The sequence below is a fragment of the Anser anser genome (assembly GCF_964211835.1).
Source record: "Anser anser genome assembly, chromosome: 8".
Taxonomy (NCBI): Eukaryota; Metazoa; Chordata; class Aves; order Anseriformes; family Anatidae; genus Anser; species Anser anser.
In genome coordinates this window covers 30,496,768-30,521,428 of record NC_139728.1, presented here as the reverse complement: position 1 = coordinate 30,521,428, position 24,661 = coordinate 30,496,768, and the positions used below count along the sequence as shown (strand labels likewise).

Genomic DNA, 24,661 nt, shown 5'->3' with positions numbered 1-24,661 from the left:
CAAGTTATTTCAAAAAAAAATAAAACCCAGGAAATTTAATACAAGTTTACATCTTGGTACAGCTACTGCTACCATTTGGGACCTACAATATACTCAGATTTTTTGCTTATCCAGCACTTACAGAGAAGGTACCCTGAACTGTGTTGAAAGCAAGAAGGCAGAATTCCCCCCCTCCAAGCACAAAACATACCAGAATGCTAATTTGAGCTTTTAATGTATATACAAATGTTTTAGACCAGTCACAATTTCATTGAGTATATACTGTATTTACAAAAATTACAATAATTTAGTCAAACAGTAAACCTGAACATTGATAACCTCTGTCACTACCAGATATGACAAGAATTTTTTTTTAGTTAATTATCTTGATATACATACGTCCTAATACTTTCATGCATCCATAAAAACATTAGGGATGAAGTAATCAAAGTTTAAGTGGGGTAAGGTTTCTTTTGGTAGATAAAGTTTAATGATGGATTTGGATCTTGTGAACATGAATATCCAGAGTTTTTTGCCATGACAAACTTGATACAAAGCTAATGTAGTTTTCATTATTAAAAAAAGTACATTATAGTAATGAGATCCTTTTTATTATATAGGCATAGGTCACAATATCTACAAATGTGAATGAGAAACAAACCAACAAATCACAGGAACATAATTCACATTCCAGATATCTCTTTAAATAAGACAAGCACATACTGGATCAAAACATTAATAAATAACATCCAGTTTGTTACTATTATCTTAAGGTCCTTTATATAAAAGGAGACCTATGTGTTGGTTTCACATTTTCAATTAATGGTAGTAAATAATGGACCGATACAACAAAAGGATGACTTTTATACAGAAAGCAATGTACTTTGACACACTGTCTTTGCAGTAAAAGTTTTGCCACTTGAAAATTTAAGTGCAACAACAAGTGGATTGTCTTTAAAAACTACCAGCTTTAAAGACTCACATCAGATGGCAACCTGTTCCTCAAGCAGTAAATACAAATGATTTCCTGCCTATCTTCTCACTATACCTGCCTTCTCAAAGCTCAAATACAGATACGATTTGTTGGTAAATGAACTGCTAGCTTTAGCGATTCTATAAAAGGATAAAGTCAGATTTGGGGTGAGGAGCATAATTTCGTTTTTAACTAGGAAAGATGCTTCAGCAAAGATATTTCATTGTGATATTATTGCTTTGGTCCAAAACAAACTTCTAAGATAATCAATTTGCATTGTATTTACCTCAAAAATCAGACCTGGCCCACAGATGTCTACATGACAGCTTGTACACCGTGGTCTGAAAGTGAAATTGCAATGGGTTGCATTCTGCCAAGAGCCTTTGCCACATGTTCTGGAGCTGATAAAGGCATAGAGGTGATGCAAGTGGGCTGGAAAAAGTCTTCTGAATGCTCAGGAGGGGAAGTGTTACCTATAGTCTAGGAAGTTTCTAAAACTTTTCAGCAGAGTTTTAGCTTGTTGACATTTATTTTGTTTGATGCTTTCAACCTACTGATGTGAACTTCATGGGAAGTACAGTGCTCATTCTTCCCTTTTTACAACTGTGTTACCACCCTTCCTCCCAGCTCATTATTCCCCCAGAACTGCTGTTTAACAAGCCAACAAGGTGCAGTTTAACATCAATTACTTGTTCTTTGCTTTAAAGACACTTGGCTCCATGATGCTGAGGAATTTGTTCAATACATTTCACTGCTGGACTGTGAGGTGAAGTACAGCATTAATGCGTAAAGCAGCAGTAAGCTGCCACACTGATCAACCCAGGCTTCGGCTTTGTCTCTACTCAGACATACTATACTACATGAGCAATTAAGCAGCAAATGGTGACTGTTAGAAATGTGCCTAAACTGAGCACTTAAATTTGATAAAGGTTGATCCAAACCTAGGAAGAAAGTACATCCAAGTCTGGGCTTCACCACCAGTTATAGAACTCAAGTGAAGTGTTGCCATATCACATTTTGCACACAGAAAAAAAGTAGGAAATTCACCAGATACACTGCGTCAGAGACAGAACAATTCCACTTTTTCCCAGAATGTGTTCTCTCTCACCCCACTAGAATCCAAAGGGGAAAAAAAAAGTTACAAGTAACTGTAGCCCCTTGGCTCCCATATGGCAAGCCAGGTGGCTAGAGTTCCTTTGAGCTCAGGATTCCTGAAACAAGTATAAGGAAACCTTTCTCTTGTTCTTCATGATAAGTATTAGGCTCTTAGTTTTCTGAAACTTCTGAATTTCCAGCCAGAGTTTGGTTGATCTGTGACATTTGTGACAAGAGACTATACAAGCACTAGCACAGGTCTGTAGTGGAGACTGGGAAAGTATCTAATACAAGGGTTTTTGTCCTTGGTTTTCAAATTCTGACCAGGCATCATTTAGCTCCATAAATATCATCTTTGCATATTGTTCATATGGCTGCCCAGTGGCCTAGAACAAAAACAGAAACAGAGATATCACATTTACCAAGTGAAACTACCAGAAGCAGACCTCTGTGCAGTTAGATTCTCAAGCAGTTATCGTTCACTTTCCATAAATTGTTTTCATTTTTTCCTTTGACAAGAAAAAACTACAGCTGAGGGCTGCTTACCTTGTTCATAGCTGAGAAGTTTCTTAGCTCTCCAGCTCTTTTGCCCCTCAGAGCTGATAGCCCCCCAGATGTGATAGAGTAAAGCAATGCAGTCCCAAGAGGGGTAAAAAACTTTAAGCTTTGCAAGAGTCACTTTACCTTCACTGAAGGGGGAGGGCTACCAGTTGACACAGTCCCTTCATAAAAGCAGTAGCCCCGCAATCCTCTCTGCAGCCTGCATCTTCTCAAGCCTTGACACCCACTGCACTGAAAACCTCAGAGCCTCCATTTCCTTCAAGGTGGAAGCCTCACCACCAGACGGTTTCCTAGATTGTGTCACTGCATGCAGGCTGCTAAGTGTAAGCAGCAAGACCAGAAGCCACAAGTCTGATAATCAGAACCTGATTCTTCCGTTTTAGAAGTTCAACTGTAGGACCCACCCCTGCCTTTCATACGCCTTCACCACAGCCCCGTCTCCTCTAGCAGGCACAATATTCTGGACTGTCATTCACCAGAAACGCAGCTTAGAGTCAAAGTGAGGGCGAGAATCTCTTGCTCAGAGTGGCTTGTACCAAGCACAGACCTGGGACCGGACACGGTTGCAGTTCTCACCTTTAAATCTTGAAAAAATCTTGAACGAGAATGTTTCTACAAACTTGCTTGTACCAATTAATTATTCAACCACATTTAACACTTCATAATTAACCTTGTTTTTTTGAGGACAGTAACAATTTCTGATCAGTGTGAACTAGGAAAATCTTACCTTGTCGGGATGAACGACAAGCACTGCCCGCCGGTAGACCTTCTTCACTTGCTCTGGTGTTACAAGATCTGCCATACTCACAGGCTTCCACTTGGTTTCCCCTGCCCACAAGACAGTGTGCATTGTGGACAGCAGCGCTCGTATATTTCTCTCCTTCCCTTCAATCCATTCCAGGACCTGAAGAGAAGAACATGACTCTCAATTTACGCCTTACGTTAGATATTCCAGTAGGAAAACGTTTCTACATTTGAAAAGCAATGACTGCAAGGAGCATCTCATATTTCTTCCTAAGCTTTGAAAGCCTTTGGGAGATATTTGTTGAAGATATCCGTCAATCTGTTCTTTAATTTTCATATCACCACTTGAAAGCTGAGACACACCCAGAGCAACACCCCTGCCAAAATTACTGAGGTGGTCCACTGCTAAGAACACTTCTGAACAATCATTAGATGGAATAGTCAAAAGTAAATGAAATGTTTAACTGTGTGGCTCTTCGGCAAGCTTAACTGCATACTTAAAAATAAGCTTGACTGGAACTCTGCTGTGGATACACATCTTTAGAAGACTTCACTCTAGACGTGCACAAAAGACTCATGCTGAAAACTGGCTTCATTGCAAATCCTTTTAAACTCTAAGTCAGAAGCCTCAAATTCTGTCCATGTGCCTATTTTTTTATTAATCTGCAATCCAGCAGTCAAATAAAGCCCTTCCCTACATGATGTAGTCCCCCTTAGTGGTTGCCATTTTAGCCCACAGTCACAGAAAGGGAGGAGGACAGGGATGCAAACACGAAAACCAAAGTGTAAATAGATTCTGAGGCTTAAGAAGTGATTCCATGAATCAAAATGCATCAGAGCAAAGTGAACGGTATTGGGAATGGAGAATCATGCTTCAGTAATTCTGCGGTTTGCTGAGGGGAAAACGTTGCAGACATTAAGCGGTACCACATGAATAGCTGAAGTTGTACAGCTCATGAATTGAGAGAAGTGTGCCCAGCTGATGGCTTGACTGCTGTCCAGCTCAGTTACAAGTGGCTGATGGTAGCGTCCAGCACGGTTGCTGGCACACGCTTTCCAAATGTTAAAGACTTTCCAAAAGGTTAAAGAAAAAATAATAATAACCACACATTCGGTTTTTCTGGTTTTTAGAAGTTTGCTTGGCTTTTGCTTTGGGCTTTCACTCTCAGTTCTGTATCTTTCTGTAATTATAATTTGTGGCTTTATATTCCCAATGCAGAGTGGGGCAGAATTAATTTCCTTCCCTTCATAATAGACCTGTAGTTTGGCAATTTATTCTGGAGAAAAGTAAGAATTCCAAAGTGGACAAGATTAATGAGACCGAGGTTTAGGTCAATCAGCTGTGCCTGCTAATCAGAGCTGGAGTAATGTGGAAGACCAGCAGCCATGAACTGAGCAAGCCACTGTTGTTTGCCACAGTCTCGCTTAGGACAGAAATGCATCCTTGGAGTTTTAATTGCATTCCAAAGGATATTCACCTCTCCAGGAAAGGTGTGAAAATGTATTGTATGAACAAACAGCAGGAAGCTCTCACTTTCTGCCCCAAGGCAGTCTCGTTATGAGGCAAGGTCCCTCATTTGGCCAAAAGCTGGGTTTGGCAGAAGAACAGGCAGCTTCTTACAAATAAGCCAGATGAAAGAGCAGCGATTTCAGAAGAGAGGGTGTTATTTTTAGAAAAACTCACTCCTTTCTCTACGTGGTATCTCTCATTCTGATGAGAAAGTGGAGATTCTTTAAGATATTCTCCAATACCTGCAGCATCCGACTGTTTTCTGATCACATTGCTGTCTGGGATGCAAATAGGGAGCACAGCAGTTCACGACAGTACCAAGTTTAGACACCTATCTTATGGAAAACAAGGATGAGAGATACTATGTGTGCTCACCATCCAGCAATGCCGTGGAGGATGCGCACTAGACTAAGTGCTAAAACAGGAGCACAGCTTCTGGCACTAGATGATCTTTCCATTTGTTCCGCTGCCCCTCACAGGCACTAAGGCCAGTGACTGACTGCCCCCCTCCACCTTTCAGGAGCGGTGTTTAAGCAGCCTCCAGCATGATGAGAGTGAAAGACAGATTGAATCGCTAAGAGCATAAACAAGAACGTTGCTTACTTTTAGTTTTTCAGGGTCCATTTCCTTAGCCATTTCTTCCTTTCTCATCTCAGCTATTGTTTTGGGCCCCTTCTTGTCCTTGTGAGCATTAAAACCTTGACCAGATAATAGATCTTCGAAATCTGCAGACACTTTTGGTTTTGAATCTTGAAAAGCAAGAAGTTGTTCTCACAACACAGGTTTATTTAACACAGCTTTTCCACCCAAGCCACCCCCCACACACTTATCACTATACCAGTCTCACAGTGCTGATGAATATATGTAGATTCTCACAAAAGAGGTATAAGCTAATGCTACTTTAGAATTATCATAATCACCCATTTTAATCCAGGATTTTCTGAGTGTTAGCATGCTTTACAGTCTAGGACAGGACAACTAGTGTTGAACTTCATATATCAAATGATCAGCATGACTTGCTTGCCAGACTCTAGCCTGTTTTGGTGTCTGAGCATTAAAGCGGTATTGCAAAGAGCCAACCTTTTGGACACTGAACTCTGAAATGCTTACCAGCATTAGCTGGTCCTTTTCCACGTTCGCTCTGTGCTCCCGGCATTGCAGAGAAACTCACATTGTAATTGGGCTTGTTCTGGGGAGAGGCATGAGGCATGCTTGGCTGGGCTTTGGGCTGTGCCTGCTGCCAGCCGTAGCCGGCTCCTTGCTGCCAACTGCTGCCGCCCATGGGCTGGGGAGAGGGCTTCTGCGGCGAGGTGGGGAATCCTCCGCCCATGCCTGTTGGCGTGGTCGGTTTACTGGCAAACGAAGGCCCACCTGCACAGTAAGGGGAAAAGGAGTGAGGGCGTGCATTAGAAAACAGGGCAATGACTCACTTTCCGAAAAAGGGAACCTAAACAAAATCCCCCAGGCAGCTGGCTTCCACTTTCCGCTCTGCCACAAACGTACTTTCGCAACATCACGCAAAGCCCTGCAACTTTCCTGCCACTGCTCTGCAAACTGCTTAAAAGACAGCACCCGCCTTTGGAGCTCGCAGTGATATCAGAGCAGCAACTTACTGGGGAAAAGCAGGGACAGGGACACACAGCTAGCTGGGAACCACAGCTGCTGTGTTATAGTGGCACCATCAAGGTGACACGCTGAAATAGTATCTCCTTATGCCGTGCTGCTGTGGTATTATCCCACAGAGGTGTGTGTTTCAGCACCTTGCTACTTTAGGGGATAGTTCTCTGATTTAGTTTGTGCTGGGTGATATTTAATGTGTTGATGTTTTATTATTTGAAACTAATCTTCACACTTAACTTTGAGCTCTGGAACATGCCATGGAAAGTGGGTCAAGTGCTTTTGACTTAGTTATGAACAACAAAAATGTGGTTAAATATCCTGTGCAAGCCAAGTCATTTGTTTTTGAACTCCATAGCTTCGCTACAGAATACATGTTTTAAAAGCACCTCAACCGCTCTGACATGAGTCTTGGCATTCTTTTTATTTTGCTCCTGCAGAGCAGCTAGTGATCCAGCAGAGGGAACTGGGAAACCTAATTCCAGAACCATGCTGGTACTGACGCAAAGGAGAAAACAAACATCAGATAAAACCACAATGGCTTGCAAAGAGCTGAGGGCAGTGACAAAGGGAAGAAAAATCTATTTACCAGAGTCAGAGAGACTGACATGCTGGGTTTTAAGGAAAACTTAAATCATTTGTCAAAATTGACTTTTTAAATGTTGGGGCTGAGGGTTTGCTGATAGTTTTGTGAGATAAAACATGGAGAAAATGCTTGTCTAAGAGTCAAGTAAACAGTCCTTTGTGGCCAGGTGCAAATGAAAATGGATTTGGACTCCACCTTCCGATAGTACTGTAAATTGGAGGCAGATTAGTGAGGTACCACAGGCTTCCTCAGAAAAGGAGGAAAGCGAGTCAAGGCTAGAAGGACAAAATATTTCCTCAAGGACCCCAGTAGCTTTGAAGAGCCAGCATCTGTTCCCAGGTACTGCTCCAGGGTCTGCAGCAACAGTTCTGCAGTTGGAGTTAAACTGATCAGTATCAAGAGTTTCTGTCTAAGGATGCTGCTGAGACTGAGGCTTCACTTTGCAAACCATGTAGCCTACAAGGTCCCAACAGGTTGTTAGCACTTTTTTTTAGCAAACCTGTGCTTTTACTGATGTTCCATCAAAAAAAAAACTTACAGGGAGTTAGGCAGGAGGGAATGCCTGAATGTGGCACTGGCATGCAGCTAGGCTGAGAAAACCCAGAGTTCTTTGTCACATATCAAGTTGTTCATTTTATTTCTCTAAAACAGAGGAAGCTGGTAACGTTTTTTGTAAAGGATGCAAACCTGCTAAACTTGCTCCAAGAGTCCCCAGGTCAGCAAATGGATCCAGTGTTTGGGGTTTAGGCTGATGAGTAGGGGTGCTATGGAGGGATCCTGTAGGACTGGTGGCAGCTGACCTGCTTCCCACACCTAGGCCACCTTAAAGAAAGGAAGGGGGAACAAAAAAAAAAAAAACACCTCAGTTTTTATCCTTATTTTAGCTGAGTGCAGCTCTTAACCAGTGCTCAGTCACATAATGTTACAAGACTGCTGTTAAAATTAAGTATATTGTTGTCAGGTTCCTAAGCACTCTCAGTTCAGCGTTGGCCCAGACTACTTGCACTCCCACTCACAATTAGGCTCAGCAACAAGAACATTCCCTAGACTGTCTGCAGTGACAGAGTAATTATGATAAATGGATATATTTTAAGAACTAAAAGCCTTCAGGAAGCAAGTTTTGGTAGGACACACATACTCTCCCAGGAGTAAAAAGAATCATGCTGTTATTTAGCAGCATCCAAGGAACGCACAGCACTTCCCAGGTCCTTCTCTTGACTCCACATCTTAACAAAACACAACTGCATGCACCCTCACCTAGCACCTGTCCCACCTCAGGCCCTGGTCTTCTGAGGAAGGAAAGACAGATTTTTGAAGTTTAGCAATCTCTAGCCACATCCACGCATGGATGACTGGGAGACGAGGACAATAGGGGCAGTGTACCTGCTGCAGTTCAGACAAAACCAAAATCCTGATCGAAGCTTTGCTGTATTAATGTGCTAAGCATCAGAAAGTGGCAACTCATTGTCTGCAGTCACTGGTAGCATCTTCCACCTGCCTCTCCTCTCTCAGGGTTCACTAAGGGTTTCTTAAGTGTCCTTAGGTTCTTACGATACGTACCTGGCTTGCTGGGCCAGTCCCAACCACCTGAAACATCTGGTTGTATGGAAACCGTTGGTGTGCTAGAAGCTAAGCAGAATGACTATGTATAAATATCTCAAAGCAATACAGCAAAAACAACATAATAGGAAGAGTAGGGAGCAAGAAGCAAGAGAGACAGTACAGGGCTGTGTCCATTTACCATTTGCTAATTGCAGTGAACTTCTGCCCCACAAAGGACATTACATATTTACAATTTGCTTCTGATCTCATACTATACAGAGGTAAGCGGGGAAGGACATAGATGTGCAGTCTTAATTTCATGGCAACTTTGGCCAGAGGCTTTGTATGTAGGTTTATATAACCTTATCACCAGAATAACACGGGTTTTTGCCTTTCTGAATACAACACAACCCCAGCAAATATTCTATATGCAAAGGGCAAGGATGGAGAACACAAATACAGCAGAACAGCACCCACACGGATGGAAGCCATAAAGAAAGCAGTCTTTTCTTTAACCCTGTATCAAAGTCTGTCCACCTATACAGTTCACCCTGCCAGCTTTTCATTATACATAGACACTAGTGTTGTAATCTAATACCTCATCGTGCTGGGATACCATTTAAATTCCTTTCATTAGTGCAGCCAGCTCCAAGTGTGACCCGAATGTCTTATTCACAGAGTTAATATCCACTACCCTAATTTGGCAAAGCAAGGATGTAAGCAGTGCCAGCAACACATTAATTCCCCCTTTTGTCATTCTGACTTTCCAGGGAGGCTTTCTTACCCAAGGGACATGTGTTAGATGGTCAGACACAAACAAATTAGTATCTGAATGTGTTTCAGTCAGAGAAGGTTACAACATTAAGTTTTGGCACGGGGGGAGAAACGGACAGCTAAGGGACATTATTTCAAATGAAGAAAAAGATGAAAAGAGCCCAAAGAAAAAATAATATTCTCTTCAAACGAGAATTTAGAGAGTCAAATTTAACTGGGAATTTGGCCAGGATTAGTATCAGATCTAAAGAAAGCAGATATCTTTAACTAAAGTCACCAAAGGACATGTGTTTTCTCTAGCAGGCTTAATATGCCATGCTCTGTTTAGTTCAATTAATGGCAGTTTGTTCAAACAAGACCTCATAACCACAGGAATACACAGGCAGACATTCTTCATGGCCTCTTTTCTCATGTATACAAATAGCTTATTAATTAAGTATAAGACTTGAACAAAACAAGTCTCGTCCTACCACACTTCAAATATGAATATGCTTTAAGTCTAGAGACAAAAGGCCCTTTCCTGTGTAGTGGGGTTTGTGTGGTTTACAGTCATTTCATGGTAAGCGTTGGTTTGTACTTAATGGCTCCATCACAATTTAAAAGCAGCATTTCATGTTTACTTAAATACACCAGAAGATCCTCAATTTCCTACCCATGTGAAAGGGATCGCTGTGCACAGTTGGTGAAGGACTTCTCGTTGCCTGAAGGAAAGGATCACCAGGGACATTTGCTGAACCAAGAAAGGAACCCAGAAGGTCTGGACCAGCTTGCTTAGGGCTACTTCCAAATGGATCAAAGGCAGTTGCTGTAAAACAAATTTGAGAAAACAAAATCACTAACCATGTACAATGACTGCTGCACGGCCAGCCTCTGGAAGGTGCCACTGACGTCAGCTACAGCATCACTCACGCCAGTGCCTCCTTAACAAAATGAAAAAAAAAAATACTGTTTCTGTACAAGAAAGTTGGCAGGCATTGCAAATACTTTAAGTTATTAGTTGCTGAGAAAAAGTAAAGTAAGCATACTGTGCTCTTTGAATTATGCACGCGTTGACAACATGTCAGCTCTCAAGCTGTAACATAAAGGATTAGGCAAACCAAACCCAGGGAGGCTGTGCAGTTAAGCATGGTGCAGAGACCTGCTGTCGGAGCGGGCCAGTTGCTCTCGTTTTGTCTTTGGCAAAACCGACCACCTATTCCAGAGACCCTCAGTGAATCTGAGCAACTTGGACTGGAATCTTTACCCTATTCAGTTACACGTGGTTTTCACTTACCCTCCTCCGCTCACTTAACCCTCCAAAAGATCCCTCTTCCTAGTATCTATTCAACCATTCCCTCCACCAGTCTGATTTCAATCTTTGGAACAACAAAGATAAAAAAATAATTTAAAAAATATTCTCATATTGCCTATCTTGTCTGCAGAATGACCGGAAACAGCAGAAGTGTGTAGCCACATTTCATAGTCCAAAACAAGCCCATCGCTCTAGACCCACTGAAGTTAAAAAAAATTTAAAAAAAAAAATCCAAAGCACTGCAGGTCTAACCAAAACCCAAGAGACCGGCGATCTGCTTTGTGTTCATGGCTGTGACGATGCACTGACTCCTGTCTCAGAGCAGAGGAGCTGGGAGGCCTCTTGGGATCCCTCCTGGCTCTTAGTTTCACGAAATGAGTGTACCCAAGGAGCAACGAACAGCCTGGAGCAGATCACCCAGGTGGCATTCTCAAGCACGTACCCCATGTCACACGCAAGGCCCAGCCAGCATTACCTTCTCCTGCCCTTGGGGACGGGGATGGAGACGCCGAAGCTGCAGAACGCCGAGGAGTTGACTGCACCGATCCAGGTCCCCCCACGTGAAAGACCTCCTCAGCAGCGGGCTGTCCACTTTGACTCTGGGAACCTGACCCGCCAACCCCAAACAAATCATTCAGCAAGTCTGAGTTAGAGGGGGCAGCGGCGGGCTGCGAGGGAAAACTCTTGCTCATGGGGCTACCGTCCAGCCCCAGCAAGTCAACGTCTTCAGGCGGGGGTGGTGCCGGAGGCTCTTGCTGCTTTTTGCTGTGTTTTGGTGTCCCGTGAGGCTTGTCACCACTGGCATTACTGTGCTGACTGGAAAGGGACAAGAGTTCGTCATCTGACTGTTCGCTTTCCTCATGCACCAACGCTGCTCGATCCTCTGAGGTGGGGTGAGAGCTACTTTTGTCAGATTTCTGATCTAAACGACGATTAAAAATAAAATTAGGTAGCTGTTAGTTTTTTCATCACAAAGCTCCCATAAAAATCAGCTTACAAGTAGAACAAAAAGCTACTGAGAATGAAACCTAACAAAACGCTGCCATGGTAAAGATTAATTTAAAGTCTTTGCTGGCCTGCATTGTAAGCAGTCAGTGTTATTGATCAGGAAACACAGAGGGAGGTTAATTGGCTCTCCTGAAGTCTGAAGAGCAGGCACAGAGGAGAACTGAGCAAGTTTCTGGGTCAGGACCAAGCATCCATGGTGATCTCCAGCCATGCCTCACAAACCAGGCAAAACAAAGCTCATTAAAAAGGAGCAGTAACATAAACCACCTTCCTAGCTTTGGAACCTAGGCCAGGTTCGTACCGAACATATCCCTGGGGCCACGGGAGGAACGCTGCGTTTGGCACCACCGTGAGGGTTTTGAGGCATTCGGCGCTATTGGATGGCCTCTCTGACAGGCACCCTCTCAGCGCTGCATTCTCACAGCACCTCATATATGAAGTACAACATTAGCAAAAAGCAGCTGAATTTTGTTTTAGCATCAAGGATGCCTAGGGCAAAGGTTTACGTTAGAACTATGTCAATAGCCTGTCACACACAGCACGAGCAGACGATGTTTGAAGGGGACATTGTAGGAAATTAATTTCCACTCAATTGCAACATACGGGTGTGACCAGCAATGCACTGATCTAATGTGAAAGGCATGTTACAGTCAGATCTTTCAGCCTCCCTCTGTGCTTCAGGGAGGGGGAAAAAAAAGTTGTTTATATCATTCTAAGCAGATTTTACTTTAAAGACTAAAGTCTGCATACCTTGCCAGCTGAGAGATGAGAAGAATGCACTCTGTCCAACGTTTCTGATGTTGTCCGGGGGTGAATCTGTAGGACCTTTACCTGTAGCACAGAACACCAAAATAAAGAAATAAAAATTAAAATAAATCAAAACAAATTTCAGCGTCTAGGTGAGCATGTAAATCAAGTGAGTAAACCTGTGCAGCTCTGACCTGCCAAAGCAAGAGTGTCCTGATGCTCCTGATGAGAGGAGAAAAGAATGGTTGGATTGATGTCTTTTGTTGTGAAGTTCTCCCAAGGAGGAGTTAATTCTGTTTGTCTATCAGTAGATTGTATTTCTATCTCCAGTATGACATGAAAGAGCTGGGGATATTTGTCTGGAGAGTCACAGGCATCCAGTTCAGGTCTAAATGGGGACAAGAACTGGTCAATTAGAAAGAAAAGGATGTTTCTGCAAATCCATACAGTCTTTCAATAGATGCACACAGACAGACTTTCATGTTTCAGCTGTGAACATTCTCCTTCAGCCTTCATAAGGCTTTTATGCTTCAGGTTTGATTAATGCTCAGCTTAAAATACTCACTTGGTGAATTTTAATGTGGTTGTTCCCAGCGCTATGAATCCAGTGTGAAATTGAATTTGGAATATTTGTGTGTTGGTCATCTGGAAAACAAAGCACCAGACTGAACAAGAGCTTAAACTGATGAAATTAAAATATTTGTTCCCTGCACATACAGACTATTAAGTCTACCTTACTACCTGTTACTACATAGAATAATTATAACTGCTACAAAAGCTAACTCATTGTTTTACAGAAGGCAGAGCTTTCCCTTCTCAAACCCCAATATTTCCACTGGCCTCAAATTTTGCTGCTGCTTGCAGACAGTGGAGCACCTTCACAACATTCAGGACTAGGTCTTCATTTCTCGGATCTACTTGACATTTTAGCACTTAAATGAAGCTGATATATTTCCATTAAACACATCGGAGAAACAGGTTTGTACCCCAGGAACATACAAGACCATTTCACTTGCAGTAGCAGCTTCAGTAAAGTGTCATCTATACCGCAAGCAGCACCAGTGATGAATTAAGAAGAGAAACATTCATGAGTCACTCTGCAACTTGAATATTAAGGTTTCAAACATATCTTCAGGAAAATTATTAAGATCTCAGATTAAAGTATCAGTGGATACAGTGACCACTGGAGAACGCAGCCACCACACCCAGCTGGTAGCTGCAGGCTGAAGCTGTTCTGCCTGATCTGCCTGCAGGGAGCAAATGAGGTGGTACTCCAAGCAGCTGGGAAAACATTTGTTTCCCCCCACTTCCCTCCATCACTTTTCACGCTTTAAGTCACAACAATTCAAATTATTTCACTGATTAAACCAACTAAACCTCATTGCTACAATAGGTTAATGGAGCGAGTTGTCTATCACAACCACTGATTCAGTTTTCGCAAACCCAAGAAAAGTTTGCTAGTCCGAACAGCCTGCATTTCCAAATTCCTCTTCTGCAATTACAAGACTCAGAGAACAGCATTTTAAAGTCAATCTGAAATCCTAGAACTGCATAGACCAATAAATATTTTCACTTTCAGCACTGTTACTATGCTGTGGGTGAACTCACTCCCCTGTGGGTGAACCCACGCCCCTCTATTCTCTCCCCCTAGTTTCCATTGCCTCCCATTTCTTTGATCTGCCAGCGTAGAGAGGTCTTTTGTCTACGGGGAGGGTGGCTGCCTGGCCAGCCTCTGGCTTATACAGTCTTTCCCATCCCCACGGCTGCCCAATCAGCACAAATTGCCTTTTTGCCCTAATGATCAATAAGGTGAAGGCTGTTCTAGAACAAGCAACACAGACACCACACAGGAGCGACAGCTCACTAAGCTATACTCATTTAAGCTGAGTAGTTAGAAGCTTTGGTGGTGTTTTGCCCTTAGCTGGTTACTGATAGAGCTGTTTCTGTCTTCTGCATCAGCTGGAAGGATCCTACACACCATCAGTACACACTGACGCCATAAAGAGACCCCAGAGGCATCATGGACTTCTCCAAATGCTGTTCTTCATTTTCACTTGGAAACAATCAAATTTGTGTTTTCTGTCTATGCTCAGAAAACTTTCTACATCATGAGTGCCACATGCATTCATAGGCCCCATCCTTAGCCCCCTCTTACTTAACTACTTTGCCTCTACCATGCAAGAGAAGTTAAACTCCTACTTTTGCTTGAAGGCGTCCCCCAATGGTTGACCTCATGTGGTAGACAGAAACAACAACATCTCCATGGACAGTGGCTCCCAGTGGAATTAGGACTTTCCCTTCTTGCACACGGTATTCTCTTTGAGGGGATGAGAAGGAAATCCACAGTTAAGCTCCCTTCCATAACATCATTACCACCCAAAAACAACGTCAACATAAAGCTATCATCTCGTGCAGGCCGAGCAAACAGAAGCCATGCTCAGCGCTCCACTTAACGTTAGGGTGAGGTGAAGCAAACACTTCACAGGGGAAGCCAGCATAGCCCTGAACCATCTCAGTGAAGATATCCCACTGCACGTTAACTTCCAGCTGACTGGCAGTTTATTTCAACACTAGGCACCAGCCTTCAATTAATTATCTGCACTCCATGATTATCAGGCAGTCTGACAACGACTGCAGCACAGACCTCAGGTACCTTACAGCAAAACCAAAGCCTCCTTGCGTTAAGCTCCTGAGGATGACAGGAGATCACAGCAACTCACTTCATTCTTTCGTACTCCTGGGACGTGGTAAGGATTCTGGTTTCTCCACTGAGGATGTCGCAGAAGGGCCGGCACCCGTTTCTTTGCTTGTTGAAACAGGGGACTGGACTGAGGGTGACTGACTTGATAGTAAGCGGTTTGCAGTGAGGAATGATGGGCTTGTCTGCTATCAGATCGCAAATGTATCCGATGTATCTGCAGGCAGAGAAAGCCATTACTGAAATCTCCATCCCAGGCAACCAATTTTCATTTTGTACTTGAAGTCTACCCTGACGTCCACTAAACGTGCAACTCTTCCACAGTCGCAGCGTGGGAGTTCCCGTATACTCCAGCAGGTTTGCAGCTGGCACAAAATTTACACTCCCATTTGTGTTTGATTACGAGAACTACAGCCCAAGGGGAAGGAAATTACCCTCTAGCTCCAAGCTGAAGGTCACTTCTCTGCACCTTTTAGGAGTGAAGGTGCAGAGCAATGGTTTTTTCCTGCTTTACCAGTAGAAGTTCACCTTCTATTCTGCATGCACATACCAGATGAAGTACTTTGTTAGTCATGTACCAAAGGATTGTTATTACTACCTACATAACACTACATCTTCCGTTTGCTCTGACAGGCACTTTTGCCTCTGCTTAATGGAAATCATAAACAAGATATTTTTACAGTTTAAACTCCTGTAAGGATGAGGCTGACACAGGGAGGGGAATTCACCAAGGTCCTGTTAACTACAGACTTGTCAGCTTTCCCGAGCCAGAGCACAAAGGGTTTGGAACATTTATTCCTCCATTACTATTACATCAATGTGAGTGAAATGGAAGTGGCCATAAATATCATTTAAGACCTGTCAAAGCTAAGTTACACAACTAATGCATGAGTACGGCTCAAGCTGCAACAGGAATCCTGGATTTTCGGTCTGTTGCCTCCTGCCAGCACCTTCAGGCTGGTTTAGGTGGAGAAAATGGGGCATACCGTGTGCACACCCTTCAGCTCACATGCGTTATTTCATAAAATCAGACAATAACTCAGGTTGGAAGAGACCTCTGAAGGTATTTGCTCAAAGCAGGACTAACTTTAATGTAGCATCTAACCCCAGAGCTGGATTATACTGCTCAAGGTGATACCCAGCCAAGGATCTCTGAGGACAGAGATCCCACAGATGCCCTGGAAAACTGCTCCAGTGCCTCATCACTACTTTACCACTTCTTTTTTTTTTTGTGGGGAACAAAGTGATAACTGAATGCATATCTCAGCCTAGGGGCCAGGGACACATTGACAAAATGCACACAGATACTCGTGCAGCGTTCAGTGCGAGGAAAATAGCTCTCCTGCATGGCATTTAGCCACTCTACCTCCTGTGAGATGGCCACAGTACGATTCCAGGTCTCTTTGTGTTCAGCAGCTGCACAGCAGGGCCTGGATTAGAGAAGAGGTGACAGAAACAGAACATCGCGCTGACCAGAACTGCTGAGGCTGCACGGCCATCCTGTTAATTAGAGTGGGGTGGGAGGAAGAAATGAGTAAGTATCAGAGATGTCCTTTATTTTCAGCAGAACACTCTCCACTGTTCCCTAAGTCACATAAAATAATTTCTCCAGAAAGCCTAGTAAGAAATTGCATGATGACAAGGAGTTTCCAGTCCTGTGTCATTTGTTTACTGCCTAGGACTTCAGTGAGCTGCAGTGGCCTGGCTCAAAGCTGACATCCAAAAAGCAGCCAAAGCCGAGGATGGCTCAGATTTGGCTTCAATGCCCAGCAGCATGTTTTGTCTCCAGCTGTAGGATTTGCCATACCATTCCTGGCCCAGGCCTAGGATCTACTCAAGGTTAACAGACTATTTGCCTTTTTAAGTCCAGCCCCTGCCTCTGGAAAGATCTCTCAGTTTCACTTGGGCTAAGCAGGCTTCTCCAGACTCATCAGAAAATATTCAGAAGGACTCACCATCTTTTACAGCATTACCCTGACATTCGTTGCCCAAAGGACAGTAAAGGAATTTGATTCTTGAGCTAAATTTCCAGGACTGGAGGCAACAAGTGCATCTTAGCCTCTGTTTGAGACGAACCTGTATCCTGGAGCTGCTGGCTGCGCTACATGAGGCAGGAACTGCCAGACTCATACGTAAGGTTTACGCAGTTTGGGATCAGTCATTTCCCCAGTTCCTCCCAAGTTTACACTGATGAAAACTGACAGCCTCCTGGATTTAATTTAGGCTCCAGGAGCAAAACAGAACTCTCCTCTTGGGCATTACTGTCAACATAAAAGGTGGTGTGGGGTAAATTACAGGCTAGTCATACAGAATGACAGCACCCTCATGCATCAGATCTACGTGTTACCCAGTCCTGAACAGCCCTTAGGGGGGAGTCAGCAGCCCAGCTGGCTGTGGTGCACCACGAGGGGCAGAAGGCAACTGCATGTCTTCAGCCAGGTCTGACAAGCAGCCATGGCAAGAGACAACCACCTCAGTTTTGCAGTTAAACAGAATTCCCAAAGATGTGTTTGCTCCTGCACTTCCATCAGCAACCCTCCGTCTAGAGCTGAGTTTAGTCCTGTGACTACATACAATTAAACACAAAGCAATAGGAGGCTGACAATCCTTACAGTCAGTTCTTGAGAGAAGTTCAAGCCATCACAGGCTCATAGTTCACTGCTGGAACAATTGCAACTTCTCTGACCTTACACTGCTCCGTGTTCAGTGCTAGGTCTCCCAGGTTAGCTATGGAGCTGCAAATAAAGCCCCTTTCTATGGGGGCTGGTTTTATCACATTTCTTTTCCTTTTAGAAATTGTCACCATCCTCGTACACAGACTCTAGATGTGCAACACGCAGTATGACATAAGACCCACAGGTCTGAAAATCCGGTTACATTCGGCTGTACTTACCATACAGTGGATGACACACACGTTCTTGGGGTTCTGCTGTAGCCAGTTGTGCATGTTCTTACAGACAGCATAGAGATTGTGCAGGCTGGGCGCTTGTCGTACCGGCCAGCTACATTCGGATACCTACAGGAATTGCACAGTGAACAAAAGCTAGCTTCATAAGAGCATTAGGCAGCACGTGCTTTTACAAATGCTTTCTGCCAAGAAACACGCTTCTCCTTTGCAGCCATGCTTGAAACCTACTCCCTCTCTTATGTGTAATTCTGATCCCCGACTTTCATGAATTATGAATGTACAAACAAAAAGGAACCCTCAATTGAATGACAAGATTTTGATGTATTTTCATTGACGACATGTTTTTATTTTTTAATTGCATTCCACGTCAGATTATCTTGAGTGGCCTTCCACAGCACTCCAGTCTCGCAGCTGCACATTGATTTCTGTCAAAAATCTTTGTACAAGTTGTCCCCAAAAAATATGGCTCTGATTTTCAAAGGATACTGAACATCTGTTATTCTCAGTCATTTTGTGTAATAGGATTTTCAAGCCCCATTTGACAGATATTAGATTGATGAAAGGGAAACTTCTGTTTAAAAAAAAAAAATCCTATCTGAGTAAGCATAGTTAAGATATGAGCCAGAAAAAATGAATGACTTCTTAGAGTTGAAAACCCACAAATCCTAAAGTACGCCTGGTTACTATTCATCAACGTACTAGTTCTGAGTCACGACATCTCAAAAAGAGCCTTCACAGTCTCAAACAGCACATCAAATAGCCTTCTACAGACATCTCAGTTTCATCTGTTTTTAATTGAAATGTCTTTTTTAAACGTCATTTCTGGCTAGAAGAAATTTAAAGGAGAAATATTTGTCATTAGACCAACGATTGCTTTTCTCTCTCAGCCGAGATTTGGTTTCTGTTTAATGAAAACCAGGGGCAGGCAGAAGATTGTTTGACCAGGTGTTCTTAAATGGCCACACCGTCTTCATACCTGACCGTGCCATCTCTCAGAGAAAGGCAACGCTCCAGGATTCGTAAAAGTTGCATTTAAGATTCTCCCTTACACACGTACACCTGCACAACAGCTGACAGCAGAAGCAGGAATCCTGCCTTCCACACAGACTCAAACTGGAGAACCACTGAGCAGTGTTGTCTCAAATGATGACTCAAGTGGCACCCAGAGGACACAGGGACAGAGCATGCATGCAGCACTGCCTAGCCCAGCACATCATTGATTATCTCTTGCCTATACCTCTTCTGTGGCTTTTCAAGAAGGGGGACAAAACAACCGAAGGCTCCCTATGTGGTAGCTCCTGTGCAGGAATGGCCACCATCAGCTTTCTGTTCTACAGACCTGACAGCATTTACTTTGCTGAAAGTACAGGACCATTGCAAATTCTGAACTAGAGAGTGATTACAAACATTCATTCAATTCTTTAATAGACCCCTAATGCTGATGCCCTAAGTGAGATAGAGGTGCCCGCCAATTATTTTTGTATTATCAGGCAAGTCTTCTCCTTCCAACCCCAAGTACTTTTGCACCAGGCTTCTAGAGGTACAAGATCCACTTGCAATTAGAGCACCAAACCACAATTCAGATTACAAGCGGCTGCTAGAATTAATATGACCAGCGACCTTTCCATTGATGATTCTCTGAAAAGGTCTTAGGACAACACACTGTCAAGCATCTGGAAAAGCCATTATCACTTATCAAGTAAATAATACACATTTCCCACAGTCCATAATTATATATTTCCTTTGTCTATAATTACACGTCTTTCTGCTGGTTCGCAATTAGGAAATTAAATACATGGTAAGTAACATTTCATTTATTTCAAATATAACCTCAACACCACTCACAAAAGGCAGCCTTACAGAAAAGTAACAGGAATTCTTCTAGAGCTTTGGAAATATGCAGCTAGTGCTTGTTTTTCTCTAGCAGTAGGGTAGTAATGGCCAAGAACGTGACCCTACAGGGACTTTGAAGTTCGGTTTTGTTTAATGCTATATTTGAGTTATATGTTTTCAAACTGTTCACATTTTCTCGAGCAGATGTGAGCTCTCCCCTCCTGCTGGGGTGACGAGGCAGGGAGAAAAGCAGAGCACAACTGGACTTGAGCAGCAGCTTTTACTGCTCACATTGTCTCCTCTCTTCACTAGACTGGACACTCAGGGCTTTGAGCCCCACACAGCCACATAGGGGCAAGAAAATGGGCTGGCAGGACATTAACTGTCATCTCCCTCCTCTGTCACTATGCAAAGTGACCTAGTTTGACATTGAAAAAAAACAGCTCTGAAGAAGATAGGAATTACGAAGCCATTCACTTCAAAGAACAAGTGCCTCTCAAAACTTCAGCTCGTCTGGTATCCTTATCCAAAGCAGAGAATACTTTTCATGTAATTTTATTTCCTTGATAGCCCATTAGTATTTTTTTCCCCACTACAGATTAAGTTCAACCTCATATTTACAATTGTTTCATCTCATGTATTCTGTTCTGCACATTTAATTTTCCTGAAGAATACTTGGAGTCAGTATTTCCTATCCCATAACCTGAAAGTACAATCTTTTAATAAAAGATGCATCATTTTCTTCATGTGTGTGTCAAGGCGACAGCCTACAAAGCCCCTAGTCATGCTTTGAGACTGACCTACAAAGTCATCTGTCAAGGTATGGTAGGAGACAAAGTCCAGGGGATGGAGGGGTTACGGTCAGGTCAAGCAATATACCAACAGGTGTTCAATGCTGGGCTATCAAAAAGTGATCTGTCTTTCTCCTCCCACCAACAGCAACAGTGATGCACCAAACCAAAGCAAGACTGAAGATTCAGAGCCTTTGATATCTTTTAATTAGCCTTTCCTGTCCATTTACTCACAGCTGAAGTCATGGCTGCTTACCGATTGCTACAGAGAAATTTCCTTCAAGTATAACTGAGCGGTTACTGGTGATCAGAGCAATTGCTGAGGATAGATTCAGCTACAGCTCAAGGTAAAGTGGCATGAGGCTTACACACAGCATGAGATTCTCTTACCCTGACAGAGGGTTAAGTCTGGCGACTACTCTTGCCCTTTCAGTTGACGTTAATAAAAAATAAGAAAATCATCACTCCCTTGTGGGAGAGGGAAAGAACAGGATTTTTTTTAGATTAGATCTAACCTTGCATTTCAACAAGAGTGTTTTGTAGAGATATCCTCCAAAAGCCATTAATGAACCAGAGTCTTGAACTATTCCTGTATGCCATTTCAGTTTTAGAGAAGGAAACTGGGACAGACTGGAGGTGGTTTTTTTAAAATCATGCACTAGTGGAAGAGCCAAAATGCACCTCAAATCCAGTTTCCAGTCCTGTGCTTTGCCTCTTAAGTGCTTCTGCTTGATTAAAGTACCACTGAAGGATTCTTCAACGTGAAAATTATCTATGTCCTTTTACTGATAATTTCTTTTAAAGCACTTTTGTTAGGATCCTTGTTAGACCTTCTTTATAATTCCCATTAATTCCTCATCACCCCTCAGATAATCCCATATGGTAACCCACAGCTATCTGTACTCCACGCTCAAGGCACTGCCAACAATTTGCTATTTATTAAGATTCTTGGTAGTGATCTACTGGGGCTCAGACCACACTGAAGTCCTACACACCCACATCATATGTTTGAGTCTGTGCATTAATTCCTTCTGAAGCTCACCTCTGTAAGTGCATGGGAAACTGAAGGGTTTACTCCTTATTTCTTTGCAGCAGCTTCCGGCAACCATGTAGGAGTCAAGAGCAGCACAGGCTCAACTCAGGGCAGTGCCACTCTCACAGACTGCTGATAGAAGCATTATGCCCTGAACTTTCCATCTCTTTAATACTCTTTAATGTCCCAGGCATCAGCTAAAACCCAGAAGAGACCATGACCACTTAGAAACATCCATAATAAAGGTCCCTTCCAACCCAAACCACTCAATGATTCTGTAATTCCTTTTCCATCGCAGTACACTCCGCCACACACAGGAGAGACAGAAGCATCATCTTCCGCCCCATTTCACAAAAAAGCTTCCCCCCACGCTTGTTAACCTCTTGGAAGACACTCACCCTGTTGTGAAACTTGGCACTGCGATAATACTTAGGTGACAAGTTGAAGACTGTGTAGTGGTCAGGATGTCTGGAATCCAAAAACGTCCGTACGTCTTCAATGTGGTTCCTGAACCCCAGTTCAACGCCTTCAGCCGGAAAAGACATCACTAGAAGGGTAAGAAGAAGCCAGGCTGAGCATGCACCATAACGTGGTTATAAACTTCTGAACCCCGAGGTACTACAAGTTCTATTTATCCCATCAGCAGTACTTACCTATGATTCTCGAGGTAATGTATGAAATATCTAGCTCTCCCTTGGTGTAACTAAAAGAAGACAAAGTAGGAGACAGACATTATGCACATTTACAGAAGACAGCCCATTACAGGAGCCAGAAGGACATTGTTTTCCCACATAGATCTGCTTTTGACACAAGGAAGAGAATGATCTTAAAACCGATTCTTTTCTTTCTGTCTTAAGCAGAGGCTACAAACAGTTTACTGTAGACAGTGACCCAGCCTTCCTTTCACATACACTATTAAATGGATGCAGAAGCTTCAAAAAAAAAAAAAAAGGCCCTTTTCCCATTAATGTTCAGTGCCAGTTTTCAGGAGAATCTCTAGCTGTTAGACACTTCACAGATCAAAGCCTCTGAGGAGTTGCCTCCATTAAATTTCTTTAATTTACTCTAGCCCCATATCCCTCAGAGGCAGGCGGAGTGCCAAGCACAAGGGCCACCATGAGCAGAGGTGACCAAAGCAAAGTCACTTCAGTTCTTTCTTCAACTCAGGAAGTGGTTTTAGCAAGGGGAACAGTTATATCAGCAAGAAGAGTCTCACTGAACAGCAACACGAGCCAATTTCCAGTGACAAAACAGTCATGCAGTGGCCGAGTAGCAGGACCCCACAGAGGCCAAAGGAATCGGAAAATAAGTGCCCCGCTTTCACCGGGGAGGCCTCTTCCAGATTTCTGAACGTTGGTGTTCATTTATTTTAACGCTTAGATATTTACTTTGGTTTTCCTGCTTCTTTGAGGCCAAATACCCAATTGTGAGACAATTGTAGAAGTCACTTGTGATTTTCACCTCTTTCATTCATTACGTAGCTGGAAATGTAGTTTCTTTGTGTTGTGCTAGTTAAGATGGCAAGTCAGACCAGAAGCTAGCGATACTACCTGCATTAGCCAGCTCCAGCTGTACCATACCTGGCAACAGATTGCATGACCTTTGAAGATGTATCTTTCAGGGTATCCTTCAGGTTATCCTTCAAATTGCTGAAGAGCCTCCCCGCTCCTCCTTTCACCATATCCAGCAAGCCTCCCCCATAGCTGGACTCCATGTCTGGTGATGAGGCACCTTCAAATACAACGAAAGCAAACCCCACGTCACTTACTTGGAACAAATCCACAGAGCCAACAAACCCATTGCTCTACTCGGACCAAACATATTAATGTGCACTGCCGCAAGTCAAGTGTAGGCCCAAAGTAGTTTTGCTTATTAAAGTAATGGTTTTCCAGAGATGAGAAATTGCATGTTCTAGGCACAGAAAGTGTCAGCGACCCTCGGCATTGTATGTAGGTTGACTGCATGGTATCGGTACAGTACAGACAACTGCCATCCAAGCTCCCTTGCCTCTCAACCCAACCCAAAGCAAGGCCAGCTCTTCAGCACGTACCTGATCTGCTGATCATAACCAAGTCCAAACCAACAACTACCTCTACAGGGGCAAGAAAGAGAGACTAGTATATGTAACAGCTCTTTGGCACGACTTTCACAGCTACCAACTTGACTGCAGCTAGATGACTGAAGGTTGCCTTATGACTACATGCATATAGGACTTATAGACTTATGACTATGCATACAGGAGAAATCAGAGTGACTTCAAGTCATTTAAGAGTCCGGTCAGATTTCCTTGAGTGAAAGACGGCAGAAGTTTGGTCTTTGGAAAGAAAAGAGAGAAAAGTCCAGAAATTAAACTTTCTACCTGAGAAATAGAACCTTTTGGGATATTTTTTACATTTGCAGCATTAGGATAGGAATCAGCAAATAGACAAGGAGAAAGCAGAGCAAGGCTCACCTCCTTGGTATACTTCTTCCTCACAGCTTGAAACATCGTGAAGCTGCAAAGTCGAGTGAAGGCATGCACGACACGGACTCCTGATGGCTCTTGAACAGGAGAACATTTATTGCCCTTTTTTCACTACTACAAATACTTTCCTCGTAGCCCCACGCGCTGTCCATGCGCCCGAATCTGTCTTACAATTGGTTAGAGACCCTCAGACACGCGCCTTGAGCCAGCCAGCAATCGGCCACTGCCCAAAGCTCATCTTTAACACCGTAGCCAATTTACTTTATCTCGACCTTGCTCAAGTTTTTGGTTCTGCTGCTGTTTTCCTCATTATCTCTAACTCAGGGACGTGTGAAACAGCACAAAGCTCCCTGCGAATTCCTTTCCCACAGTCGAGAGGAGACTAACGTAGAGCAAGAGCCATTTAAATGTTATTTTGATGGACTGTGATGTGGCGTTCCACCTCAACTGTTTGTATTTTGCAATTATACCAGAATAACTATTCCACTCCCTTAACCGAAAACCAAT

General features: G+C 43.3%; 1 protein-coding gene across 4 annotated transcripts in view; it reads right to left on the bottom strand.

Moving 5' to 3' along the window:
• Positions 1–195: 195 nt before the first annotated feature.
• DNAJC6 (DnaJ heat shock protein family (Hsp40) member C6) overlaps positions 196–24,661 on the bottom strand; it is a 46,088-nt gene continuing 21,622 nt past the window's right edge. For 3 of the 4 annotated variants that reach the window (XM_083845716.1, XM_083845717.1, XM_083845714.1), the window contains exons 2-19: positions 23,271–23,421; positions 22,344–22,393; positions 22,089–22,237; positions 18,019–18,141; positions 16,492–16,625; positions 15,148–15,342; positions 14,627–14,744; positions 12,993–13,072; positions 12,622–12,815; positions 12,431–12,511; positions 11,148–11,594; positions 10,034–10,186; positions 8,626–8,694; positions 7,753–7,887; positions 5,973–6,233; positions 5,466–5,611; positions 3,336–3,512; positions 196–2,433 (exon numbers count right to left, since the gene is read on the bottom strand). In XM_083845716.1, coding sequence (XP_083701842.1) covers positions 2,332–2,433; positions 3,336–3,512; positions 5,466–5,611; positions 5,973–6,233; positions 7,753–7,887; positions 8,626–8,694; positions 10,034–10,186; positions 11,148–11,594; positions 12,431–12,511; positions 12,622–12,815; positions 12,993–13,072; positions 14,627–14,744; positions 15,148–15,342; positions 16,492–16,625; positions 18,019–18,141; positions 22,089–22,237; positions 22,344–22,393; positions 23,271–23,421 — 2,765 coding nt within the window. In that variant the 3' untranslated portion in view covers positions 196–2,331. Of the gene's footprint in view, positions 2,434–3,335; positions 3,513–5,465; positions 5,612–5,972; positions 6,234–7,752; positions 7,888–8,625; positions 8,695–10,033; positions 10,187–11,147; positions 11,595–12,430; positions 12,512–12,621; positions 12,816–12,992; positions 13,073–14,626; positions 14,745–15,147; positions 15,343–16,491; positions 16,626–18,018; positions 18,142–22,088; positions 22,238–22,343; positions 22,394–23,270; positions 23,422–24,142; positions 24,232–24,661 lie in introns of all 4 variants that reach the window. The other variant, XM_083845715.1, reaches the window with a different exon arrangement.